Source organism: Drosophila persimilis, unplaced genomic scaffold (assembly GCF_003286085.1).
Source record: "Drosophila persimilis strain 14011-0111.01,24,50 unplaced genomic scaffold, DperRS2 tig00000191-arrow-pilon, whole genome shotgun sequence".
NCBI classification, from domain to species: Eukaryota; Metazoa; Arthropoda; class Insecta; order Diptera; family Drosophilidae; genus Drosophila; species Drosophila persimilis.
Genome location: NW_020825298.1, coordinates 5,033,379 through 5,045,659, shown reverse-complemented (window position 1 = coordinate 5,045,659; position 12,281 = coordinate 5,033,379). Strand labels below are relative to the sequence as shown.

At 40.7% G+C, this 12,281-nt stretch overlaps 3 protein-coding genes across 3 annotated transcripts; 2 read left to right on the top strand and 1 right to left on the bottom strand.

Annotated features, from left to right (window-relative positions):
- The first annotated feature begins 2,199 nt into the window (after nt 1-2,199).
- Nucleotides 2,200-4,671, top strand: LOC6589254 (uncharacterized protein YBL113C). The gene is made up of 4 exons (XM_026988498.1): nt 2,200-2,435; nt 3,199-3,308; nt 3,374-4,310; nt 4,379-4,671. The coding sequence occupies exons 1-4, from the start codon at nt 2,372-2,374 to the stop codon at nt 4,579-4,581; spliced, it is 1,314 nt and encodes a 437-aa protein (XP_026844299.1). The 5' UTR covers nt 2,200-2,371; the 3' UTR covers nt 4,582-4,671.
- Nucleotides 4,672-6,137: 1,466 nt separating this feature from the next.
- On the top strand, nt 6,138-8,293 carry LOC6589256 (G surface protein, allelic form 168). Its single transcript, XM_002015246.2, has 5 exons — nt 6,138-6,283; nt 6,352-6,453; nt 6,958-7,845; nt 7,898-8,093; nt 8,164-8,293. The coding sequence occupies exons 1-5, from the start codon at nt 6,205-6,207 to the stop codon at nt 8,168-8,170; spliced, it is 1,272 nt and encodes a 423-aa protein (XP_002015282.2). The 5' UTR covers nt 6,138-6,204; the 3' UTR covers nt 8,171-8,293.
- Nucleotides 8,294-10,158: 1,865 nt separating this feature from the next.
- LOC6589257 (fibrous sheath CABYR-binding protein) lies at nt 10,159-11,850 on the bottom strand. The gene is made up of 2 exons (XM_002015247.2): nt 10,646-11,850; nt 10,159-10,588 (listed from the first exon to the last, which is right to left on the bottom strand). Exons 1-2 carry the CDS (start codon nt 11,541-11,543, stop codon nt 10,377-10,379), a joined length of 1,110 nt encoding a protein of 369 aa, XP_002015283.1. The 5' UTR covers nt 11,544-11,850; the 3' UTR covers nt 10,159-10,376.
- Nucleotides 11,851-12,281: the final 431 nt, after the last annotated feature.

The window sequence follows — 12,281 nt, the reverse complement described above, 5'->3', positions numbered from 1 at the left end:
TAATAATATCAATAAACTATCAAAAAAAAAATACATTAAATGAATATTAATATTGTATAACGCTTCCATTACAGAACATTGTGATTGGCCAACTATTAAAGTCCAGAATGAAGCGAGATAAATTCATATAAAATTCAAACCCTTTTTGTAATATCTACGAGTATGTTCGTTGGATATTTTTATTCATACATATAATTAATTTTTTGTATATTTCTTTATCCTTGCAGCCCTGTCCTTTTTACTGGCCTTTCTAAATGAAACGCTGAATGGTAATCCATTCCTTTAAATTTGAATCCAACAATTACAGCTTTGCAATTTTGTTGCTATCACCTTATCATTTCCTGAACTACGGCCGAAAGAATAAACTTGCAGATGACTATGGCGAGGATATACATATATCTTATCTGCAGTGCAAACAGATAATATCGTTTGCGGATTTTATATTGAAATACAACCGAAATTAAGATACATATTGGTGTAGCTAGATGACTACATCGACGGTAATCTTATCAGATTCTTAGATGATTAATAAATAATGCATTCTGGAATAATGCATTGGGGAATCACTTTTGCACTTCAATAGCAATGTCACGTATACGCGCGAGGAAAAACGTTGCGTATACGCGATGGTTCCGTTTTGATTCGTTGTGCAAACAGCCCCGATAACAGAAGCAGAACCAGAACCCATGCGGAGGCATACTTTTAGGCCATTTGTGCTATACAAATTTGTCCAAGACAAACCCAAAACAAAAAGTCCCACAAAACCAAACCGAAAAACAAAAATCAAACACAAGGCAACAAAAAAGACTTCAAATCGATAAGATAAGATTTCATTATACAAATTTTGGTACTTTTTGGTCACACTGAATGAAAATACATCGCGTCCATGCGTAAATCATTAGGATCGCTTTATGGCCCCGATATAAATACTACAGCGGCTGATAAGTAGGTTCAACTAAAATGCTCAAGTATTTTACGGACAAGCAGGCGCACCGCGCACTTCAACATGGAATTCCCATTGTTAAAGACATATCTCAAGTGTTTTACAGATAAAATTGAAACTTACAAGTAATTAGTAATGTTTCATGAGTGACAAATCAACTTATGATTCGATCTAGAGTCGTCAGGTTAAGTCTAGTCAATAGAAAACGGGGTGTTTCACATAGAGAGAGCTCTATATTGCGTAGGTCAAACCTTTAGATCTTTAGTCACACAGAAATTCCTATAAAAAAAGTCCCGTGCACTGGTATGCATGATATGATTACCATTCTCATCTATTAGGCTGCTGTCCAAAAAATAATATGAATCATTGCAAATAAATGTACGAGTATTAATCTTTATTCGACCAAACCGACATTGTGGTTTCGTTCCTTTATCGAAGTTTGATATTCAATTGGCCAAAGGTTCGCAACCAAAGCAGCCACGTATGTATATGTACATGACTGCAAAATATTTAGTTTCTACATTTGCCTATCACAAACGTACTATACGTCCACACATTTATTTGGTTAAATATTACTCAGCAACAGCCATAGAGCCTGGCACCGGCTTAGATGCCTTAGAAATCGATTAGACTGATTAGATATCTTCCGCAATAAATTAAATACTAAGCGAGCAAAGATTTTCTAGATATCCTCGAGCGTAGGACAGTCGTCTGCATGCCGCCAAGGGGTCTCTATGGTGTATGCGAATATCTAGGGGACCATAAAGTTTTTATCTGGAACTTTCCGCCAAAGGTGAACTGCAATTAAGTGGGGAGTGCTTTGTGTGTCATGGGTTTGGCCGTCTTTGAAGGCTCCTTAAAAATTCCAGAAGTTCCAAAACCAGTTAATTGCTTAACAATCACAGCACAATTAATCTATATCTAATCGAATTATAAGTTCTAGGAACGGACAAAAACCCAATAATAAACCACTCGAGTTAGTATCCTGAGGAAGTGAATGGCCCAAAGAATCGTAAAAGTTTACCAGTCATATACATTGGCTATCTGGATTTGTATGACCGCCTTATCAACAGGAAGGTGGCCCACACATAATGATGGGCAGATGCGGGGCAGTTCCGTCCGTCCACAACCTAGAACAATACAATGCCTGAATGCTGTTCCCCTCTTTACTGCTCTGTGCTGCTCTGCCCAGCTCCGCTTTTGGGGTTTGCTGCCTCTGCTGAGCTGCTATCGCTTATCAGTGAGGGCGGCGGCTCGAACTGTGAATGATAAAAAAGCCATGTTAACATTATATTTAATTGGTAGTTCCCATTCAGGCGTCGTGCGGTACTGTTCTCGTTTCTCGACTGCTCTTTGCCTCCATCCAAGGATCATTCACACACTCACAGGATCCTTCGGTTAATAGAATAATAGAAAAATACTCGCAAAATGCGTTCGCTCACTGTTACCTTCCTACTACTGGCGTTCTGCGCCTCATCCACTCTTTGGAAAGGTGCGCCTTACTTATTAACAAACTTCTAAGTATCCAGTGCACAGTGCAAAAATAATAGAATAATTTAGACTTGAAATTTAATGATTGATTTATCGCGTGTCAATGTCAGGAATGGAAATTACTTCATATTCTATGGACTGTTTTAGTTTTGTGACAGAGAGAACATGGGCTCGGTCTCCTTATCAGCCATGTTTGCACCGACTTCCAGTGAAGAATATGCCATGGCCAGTGCCATTATTGTAATTAGTTTTGTGCCACCAATAGCTTCTAACCTCAATGAAAAAATTGCGAAGGCATAAACAATATTGGAAAATATATTTTATACTGACTCATAAAAAGCTCTCCTGCACCTCAAAAAATTGTTCGAATGATTATTTCATCAGAACAGCATTATCAAACTTCAAATAATATCTTTTAATTGAGTATCCAGATATATTCAGTGATATTTTATGAGTTCCCACACGAGCAACGTATATATCGTACTTTATCGATATGGAATAGCTTAATATACCAACTACAAAGGCTGCTGTCCGATAAGGGGTCATAAAATTATGTAGAGATATTTATGCTGTTTCCAAAAACGTGTCCAATAGGTTCTCATATAAGGGAAGTGATGGGAAGATCGCTGCTATCGATCGTTTTTGATAAAACGTTCCCTGCTTTTTGGTGACGTCGTGACTATTCACGACAGCAGTACAATCTATATCTTTTTTGGCCCTTAAGCACTCTGTATACCCTGATTTACATTTTATTTACCCTGCAGCAAATGCCCTGAAATGTTACGAGTGCATCGGCAGCCAGTGCGACGATCTGAAGCAGGTGAAGGTGGTTAGCTGTAGTGCGGATGATGCGCCAACCGATACGACAACAGAGGTAAGACACCATTCTGCCAGAGAAAATTATTTTAATAATAATCAAACTGTTCTTACTCTTTCTAGGATGAACCTTCAACCGATCCTACAACGGCAGCTCCGATAGCTTCTACTCCTGATGGATCTACAGCTTCTACACCTGATGGATCGGACGGGTCTACAGCTGGTGGATCGACCGATTCTAACACGGACTCTTCCACCAATCCTGTGACTGATTCTACATCGAATGAAACTACCGATTCTTCAACTAATGAAACTACCGATTCTTCAACTAATGAAACTACCGATTCTTCAACTAATGAAACTACCGATTCTTCAACTAATGAATCTACCGATTCTTCAACTAATGAATCTACCGATTCTTCAACTAATGAAACAACCGATTCTTCTACTAATGAAACTACCGATTCTTCAACTAATGAATCTACCGATTCTTCAACTAATGAATCTACCGATTCTTCTACTAATGAAACTACCGATTTTTCAACTAATGAATCTACCGATTCATCAACCAATACTGCAACTGATTCTTCTACCAATTCTGAAACTGAATCAACCAATTCAGAATCTACCGATTCATCATCAGATTCTCCAACTGATTCTTCAAGCGATTCCACAAGCGATTCCACAAGCGATTCCACAAGCGATTCCTTAACCGGTTCCACAACCGGTTCCACAACCGGTTCCACAACCGATTCGTCAACCGATTCGTCAACCGGTTCCTCAACCGATTCTTCAACAGATTCCTCAACCGATTCCTCAAACGATTCTTCAACGGATTCCTCAAACGATTCTTCAACGGATTCCTCAACCGATTCTTCAACAGATTCCTCAACCGATTTCTCAACTGATTCCACTACCGATTCCGCAAGTCGTAGCAAAACGTTGGCTGCTATGGCCACAGATGTTTTGCTCCAGAACTATCGCACCATTTCCCGTGCTCGAAGGGACACGGATGGTACTATTAAGTTGACTGCCTGCTACAGTATTATGATGGGTGAAGGTATGTAAAAACCACAGAACCACACGTAATTTTGAACTGAACCACATGTCCCTTTTTCATTCCTACAGTGAAACATCTCGGCTGTGTTCGGGTATCGAATGGTCAGAGTGGATGTGAGGCGGTAGGAAAAGAAGTCGGTCTTCCGAGTAATTCTACTCACGATGAATGCGAGCTCTGCTTTGAAGATCGATGCAACGGCAGCACCAGTCAACGCGCCTCTCTGGGCATGTTGCTCTTACTCCTGGTGGTGGGTGCGAAGAACTTCTTCTAGAAACAGTTCCTGAGGGGTGATGGTGTGAACTTCCATAAGTTGTATTATATATTGATTATTAAATACTATTAAATACAAAATTTAAAACCATTGACTGGAATTATTCTTAATAAAAGCAGTCCCACAAAAACTCTGCAAGTATTTCCTTTTTATAATACTACTTTCCCAATAGCCACTCAACTATCAATAGCCAATCAACATCAGTTTTTTCGACTGCCATTCAATAAAAAATATAACAGAAAAGTGAACTTTTTGATCTCTCCGAATGCACGATTCCTCACAATTCACACGATTCGCAAAAAGAATCATCGACAAATGTTTTATTTAGGAAAGACGTTGAAACTTCGCTAGTTTCGTGGAACCTTATCTAATCAAAATGATCGTTTACGGATCATAAATAAAGAAAAGAAACAATAAGATATTATTATTTTTTATTATCAAAATTTCTTCGTCCTTATCTATATCTTAGTTATTGTCCATTGTCTAAGATTGTTCTGATTCTGATTAATTGTCTGGTGCGGATGGTCGAGGGTAGAGATCACTCAGCTGGGCTAACACCTAACTCAATAAATGCAAGACTAATATATATAACACTTTCATATTTTCAGAGAATTTTAATCAATTTACCAAAAATTGCACTAAGTCCCTCATGTTTCTCTGGAAGTTGATATTGTCAGCACTGATTATACAAAGGATCAGCGTTACGTTCGATTCTCGTCGTCCCTAAATCCTACTACCCAACCTAGCCTTAATGTACTTTGTGAGCGGTTTTTTCTGGAAAAATTCCAGCCTTCGTAAATTAATAAAAATGCTGATTAATGTGCAACCATTAAAAACGTAAACGGACGTTTTTTACTGACTCTGAACCCCCTGCGATCACGACCGCGACAATCCACCCGAGTATGGATTCATCCGAAGCCTACATATTACATACACACTAGTATATCATTATATAGATAATATTTATATTCAATTATATCAAAATGAATATACGTATTATATTCTCCAAATTATAATAATTTGAAATGTACCTATCATTAATAACTGCAAAGCTCATAGTATCTATAGAAGTAGATACACTAGAGAGTACACAAACCAAAAAAGCTTCTTCTACTCTAGGATTTAAGCTTTTAAAGCGCCTATTGAAGGGTTAAATAGAGTTGGCACAAAACATAATTAAAATACAAATTAGTTTCAACTATTTCGATAAAAATCCAAGATTAGCTACAGCCCAATTCTTTCATTCTATATTGTGAGCTTATTGGCTGACAATGGGTTAATGTCAATGGTTTTTCAATGGTCTGTGAAAGCTTCCGACTCTAACCGCAACTGTGAATAAAATTCAAAGCTGCTACTTATCATATACCATTCTATATGTACACACAGATATGTATATATATTCGTAAATTATCGCAAAAGTGTATTGAAGTTATCAGTAGAAAAGAAAACAGAAATGCTTGTGAAATACATACATAAAAAGAGATAAGCATGTGTGTTAAAGTGAAATTGATTAGGGGCATTTGTGATACCGAACCCTTTGGCCGACAGTTAACCAAAATTGGTCGAGGCAAGCACAACACCCGATCGGATCGCTATACCAAAACTAAAAGAAAAAGAATAACCATGGGTAGTCATACACTTTTCACCGCTCTGATAGTGGCCGCCCTCGGTCTCAGCCAGCTGGACAGCTGTCTGGCCATACGTAAGTTGGCCCAAACGAAACGTGGGTTCGAACTTAACACTAAATTATTTTCTTTCTAACCACTGCAGAGTGCTATAACTGCACATCAACTGACAATGGTGAAAATTGCCTCAAAAATCCCGCAAGTTTTTCTACCGTGGACTGCACAACTGATTGTTTTACTTCTGCAGGTTAGTACCCCACCTATGACTCATGACAGATTATAAGACTCGCAACACATACTCGTTCAATGTGCAGGAAAGTGTTTGTACGTACAATGGCGAAATAGAAATATGTTACTGTTTAAACAGCTTAATCTGATCCATTAAAATGGAGTTTTGTTGAAACAGTTATAGCCAACAAAGACCAACATATCGTATCAGGAATGAAAGATAGCATCTTTGAATATTTGAATTTGAAATAATATTAAGCAGAGCTAACCAATTTTTTGGCGAATATGGTTAGGTAATTCTCAGACTCCTGTTAGGCGCTCTTTTTACTCATATTCTGCTGACTGTGAAACCAATAATTTCGAAACAAAGGGATATTTTAATCAACAGTATGCTATCGGCTAGTGGTATCAATGATAGCCGCCATAAACGATTTACTAACTCTTTGGGGTGGTTGAGATTATTAAACTGATATTCGCTTTTCGAGAGTTCACACTTCACTTTTTCACGGGCATGTACTTCCAGAGCCTGGAAACATAACTCGCGGCTGCCTTTCCGGTGACGCCAACTGCAGTGGTTTCAATTGCAATAGTTGCAACAGCGACAAGTGCAACACGAACCTCGTTTGCCAGCAATGCCTGGGCCTGGCCGAGTGCGGTTCATCGAATGTGACAGACTCCAAATACAATGTGGTCTGCGGATCGACGGATCAGTTCTGTGTCAATCAGGTGAACGAAAACCAGACGGTGACGCGCCAGTGCGGCTCTGCCTGTGCCACCGATGCCAAGCCGGACACCTGTTCATCCTGCAATACGGCCCTCTGCAACGAGGGCATGTACCCAACGACACGCCTCCAGTGCTACAGCTGCACAGGCGAGACCTGTAACACACCTGCCATCACCTCGCTGACTGCCTGTGAACTTGTCAGCGCTCAGTGCTACATGACCGGAACGAGCGCCACTGCCATGCAACGTGGCTGCACCTCGGATGCAGGGGCCAAGTGCCAGGTGGGCAGCACGGATACGAGCTGCGTCATTTGCAACACGACGAGCTGCAACAATCTGGCCTACGAACGGGATGCCGGTACCTGCATCGAGTGCACCAATTGTGCCGCGGAACAGAATACTACCATTGCCAAATCCTGTGGCAAACTCACCTACAACCAGGAGGATCTCGGCTGCTACACCTTAAACAATGGCACTGTGACGCGTGGTTGTCTCACCGCCGAGCAGGGAGCCTGCACCACGGAGAACAGCTGCAAAAAATGTTCGGAGGCGAACTGCAATGTGGCTGCCGAGGCCGTTGAGTTCCAGTGTGCGATGTGCAACACTCTCACCGATGCCAAGTGCCAGGCCGGCGTTGATGCTCCTTTAACAGCTTGCACCTCCAACAATTGCTTCTACGGATATTGGAGTAAGTTTTATTTGTTGGTCATATGTTCGTTATCTAACCTTTCGTTTACCAGATGGAGCCGGTATACGCGGCTGCTTCGATCAGGCCAGCGAACTGATGCAGTACCAATGTGTTAACGAGAAGAGCCACGAATGCGTGCAGTGCACGACGTCCCTTTGCAATAAGGTGCCCTTCTCCGGAGCAGACACCCTCAAAAAGCTGAGTGTGGGTCTCCTTGTGGGGCTCGTTCTGGCCCTTCGATACACCCTGTAAGCCCCATGACAAAACCGAAAACCATTGGCATTGTTTTTATTTTCGTTTTCCACATGGTATCTATAGAAACTAATCACGGCGCTTGGCCTATGAGTAAGGCGTACCCCCAAAGGAAAACGTAAAATAATTATGATAATAGTTAGGAATATTTGTCTTATCACAAATAAAAGTCTTGTACATAATGTATACCAAATTATTTGAAATGTTTTCTGTATTATAGTCGTACATTGAAGATTTCTTGCAGAAATTGTACATCGTACATCTTATCTGTCTGTCTGTGGAAATAATAAATATTTAGATAAAATAAAAACATGCCTTATCAATTGATCAGGAAATCGCTTTGTTCTGCATTCTATGAACTCGAACATGCAGGCCAATAAATCTTTTTAGTTTTCAATGGAAAATAAACCGTTCCCGATTCGGAATATTTTGAAGAACTGCACAACCATGAGAGTAACTGCGATTTTCAATGCAATATATAGTTTAAATATAGTTTAAGTCTCTTTCGTAATTTTTCCGTAGTCCACGATAAGATTATCGAATGAACACCTTATCGTAGGTTGGATATTTATACATATATTGTATGATTTTCTATATGTATGTAGACTTAATTTGATTTACAAGAAAAATTTTTACCTCCGGTCGTTTAAATATACATTTTATTAAAACTTGGATCAATAATCGCGAGTAAATTTTTATATCAAGCATTTTTGATTATAATTTTTAATATGTATTAGATTCAAGAACAATAAATATACTGATATACTATCAGGAGAATGAAAATGCGATAATTGAAACTCTGCTCACAAATACACTTGTAACTTCCATGACTCAGAGTGTTCCTAAGCATTCACCAAAAAACTGATTAAACAAATGGCCAAAATGATTAGGGCCCTGCCCATCAATGGGGGGGCAGAGTTCGAATAACCACCTGGCTTAGATGAAGGTTTTGTAGGCACGTATATGGAATTACAGTCCGTTTGGGAGCACGTTGAGCAAAAGATGTTTCCGTGGCAGTATTCCGCGGAATTACCCACCAACTCGAATTCACAGCCTCGGCTGGTAATATTTTCGGCCCCTAAGAGATGAGGTCATATCATTGGCTATGTTGTCCACCCTGAAAGCATCCTACTTACTCATGTAAACGATAATGCAGGAATTCTCCCTGCCGTCTCTCGGAAAGCATTTTGTTCGTTTTGTAAGCTTTACGGAACAGTTTTCATCAACTTTGGGGTCACAAACGAAGCAAGTTATAGGCAATGTATTGGGTACTGGTTGGTTTTGTGGGGTCAGGATAAGTTTCAATATCCCTTAAATGTCCCACTGAGATCCCTTCGCTTGGCCTGTGCAATAGCCCCATCAACGTAATCCAGATAAACAAATTATTCAGCCACATTCTGGTCAGTGATATCCTTTAATCGTAGCGCGGTTTGATACTGCTTTTGTTTCCTATCTGTTGATGTTTGAACCGCGACTGAAACAAAACTCATTGAAATTTTCTGGTCTTATCCCCCGATTGAAAAGCAACTATACGAACTCCTAATAAAATCGATATGGGGTACAACAGCTAAGGAGCCAAGCTTATGAGTCCCTCTGGACATTGATCAATTAAAAAAAAAAAAAAGTCGGAATGAAAATTTGTATTATGGCCACTACTATACGATACCCAGGACACGGGGTGATGGGTTTTAGGAACTCGTTCTTTCATTTTTTAGCAGGAATTGATCTGAGATTATCCAATATTAATGATTTCTGGCACATCACTCGATTTATTTATATACATATAACTAAGGAGACTAATGTAAAACCAACTTTAAAAGATATCTGGCTACATTTAGGAACAGAGCTCTTAGGAAAAGATCACCATGTTATGGAGCCGTAAGTTTAACGAAGAATCGATCGGAAAGTATTTGTGAAATCATGATATTTCAATCAATCTTCAGAGCAGTAGTTAATTTGTTTTATTATTTATAAAATTTAAGAATCTACAAGGACTTATGAGTACAAGATAGACTTTATTTAAACTCTCCGAATCGTTTTTTCATTCATGTTTCTCATTTTGCTGCATTATGTACATTTATTAATCATTTACATAAAAATTTTTGAAATAAACTGTTTCTAAAAGTATACCCGATAAAGCTTGAAATGAATCAAATACTCCACCAAGCTTTTCACGAACAAAATTGATTTAAATGTGCATGGCGTGTCTCTCCTCCCTTATCATATTTATCGATTTGAATAGAATTTTAAAACGGTCATGACTCAGAGTCGAGGGGTTCCTACATCGTCACCAGACACCTGAGTATACAAAATCCCCAGATAAGGGCACTGCCCAGCAGAGGAGCAGCTGCCGCATTCGACAGCGTCACCTCCTTGGCATTACAGTCGTTCTCGTAGCACATTTCACAGCCTTTCGCATTCGATTTGCAGTAGTTGTGGCCACTCTCCGCCAGTTCGGAGATGCAGCCTCGCAGCACAAGCTTTTCCTCATCTAAAGCAGTGGAAGATATTAGTGGACACGTCGATCACACTCCCAGGCGGTACTTACTCTTGACGAAAGTTAGGCACCCATTACGTTTTCCCGGAGTCGAAGCGCACTTTGTTCGATTCTTGGGCTTCTCCTTGCAGTTGCTGCAGCTGAAGCAACTTATTGATGGAAATAGTGGTACGGGTAGAGCTGAGGTTGGGGGGGGTGTGGTGGTCGCAGGTGTAGGTTGGGTGGTTGCCGGAGCGGGCTCTGTTGGTTCCTCATGCGGTGCATCGTCTTGGTAATCCTCAGCAGGAGGGTGCGGAAGTGCTTCCGTTTCTGTTGCTGGCTTATCCTTATCGGTATTTTCAGTTGATTCGGTTGCTTCGGTTGATGTTCCTGTGTGCTCTGATTCTACGGGTTTTGGATGGGCAGGAATTTCTGGTTCTCCCATTGGCGGTTCTGTTTGTTCCCCTGCAAAAGGAATATCCAATGTTCCCTTTGAAGGTTCATCCGGATCTTTTTCTTCCTCTTTAGTAGGAATATCCTCTGTATCCATTGGAGGTTTCTCAGCTGGTGGCTCTTCCTTATCCGCTTCTGATTGGCGACCCAGATCTAACTGTTCGCCTGATGATGGCATATCTGCAGAGCCCATGGACGATTCCGGCTGTTTATCCGCTTCTGATTGTGGACCCAGATCTAAATGTTCCCCCGATGAAGGCATGTCGGCTGTACCCATTGAAGATTCCTTTGGCTTGTCATCTCCGCTTTCGATTGCTGTTGAGTTTTTATCATTCTGTCCCTGCATTTCAGATGACTTCAGTTCTTTTGGTTCCGACAACGTAGTCCCTGCCTCCATTTCAGGCGTCTGTTCTGTGGCTGCGTTCACGCTAAGTTCATGGATATTATCCTCCTGAGCCTCGGTCCAATGCAAGAGGACCGTCAGTGCGATCCAGAGGAGAACTTGCTTCGTCTGCATGGTGGCTAGTGATCGGTTGTAGCTTCACGGATCGTCTGATTCTGAGGGGGTATTACAGTTTCCGCGAAATACAGCTCCCACTTGACCTCACGGGAGGGAGCTTTATCTGGATGTTTATGCACGAGTATCTTCAGCGATATCGTTTTATCCACCAGCTCTGGAGAGCTCTGCAAACACTGGCAATGCAATCGGTAAAGTAAAGCCAACAAAGTGCTGCCCTAGATGAGTTCGTTGTCGTTCCTGTCCAGTTGCTGTTTTTCTGTCTACTGAGAGAGGTTTCCACTAAATTGCCTTGTCATACTGGTCATACATATACTAGAATCCCTTGATTGTCACGCAATTATCCGAGCTCTAAATTAAATCGATATTGGACGGGGGCGGGGGTGCCAAGCGGGTGCCCGCTTATGAGCCGCTCTCGACATCCTTGCAATGAATGCGGAACGGGACCCGTACCCCACCGTACCCACCGACTGAATTATTGATGATGTGAACCTTTCGATGGCCAGATGGGTTACACCGATAATGGGGTCAAGGCATATGTGTGTCACATTATGGAACATGTCATTATGCATATGGCAGACAAATGTGCTTTGTTCTGTCCTATTCTTTTGGTAGTTGGGGATTCACTAAAAATCTCTCTACGAGTATTGCCCATGGCTTATCCTTCTCACTTTAACTAATAGTACTATCATTTCATTATTCTGCAAATTGATAAGTCGTAAAATATTCGTAGATTAT

Excerpts from the sequence above, each read along its gene's own strand:
- LOC6589254 (XM_026988498.1), top strand. The coding sequence starts at position 2,372 with ATGCGTTCGCTCACTGTTACCTTCCTACTACTGGCGTTCTGCGCCTCA. Across the intron at positions 3,309-3,373 it reads CAACCGATACGACAACAGAG|GATGAACCTTCAACCGATCC; the intron begins GTAAGACACCAT and ends TACTCTTTCTAG. Across the intron at positions 4,311-4,378 it reads CAGTATTATGATGGGTGAAG|TGAAACATCTCGGCTGTGTT; the intron begins GTATGTAAAAAC and ends TCATTCCTACAG.
- LOC6589256 (XM_002015246.2), top strand. The coding sequence starts at position 6,205 with ATGGGTAGTCATACACTTTTCACCGCTCTGATAGTGGCCGCCCTCGGT. Across the intron at positions 6,284-6,351 it reads GGACAGCTGTCTGGCCATAC|AGTGCTATAACTGCACATCA; the intron begins GTAAGTTGGCCC and ends TAACCACTGCAG. Across the intron at positions 7,846-7,897 it reads TTGCTTCTACGGATATTGGA|ATGGAGCCGGTATACGCGGC; the intron begins GTAAGTTTTATT and ends TTCGTTTACCAG.
- LOC6589257 (XM_002015247.2), bottom strand. The coding sequence starts at position 11,543 with ATGCAGACGAAGCAAGTTCTCCTCTGGATCGCACTGACGGTCCTCTTG. Across the intron at positions 10,589-10,645 it reads GTGCCTAACTTTCGTCAAGA|ATGAGGAAAAGCTTGTGCTG; the intron begins GTAAGTACCGCC and ends CCACTGCTTTAG.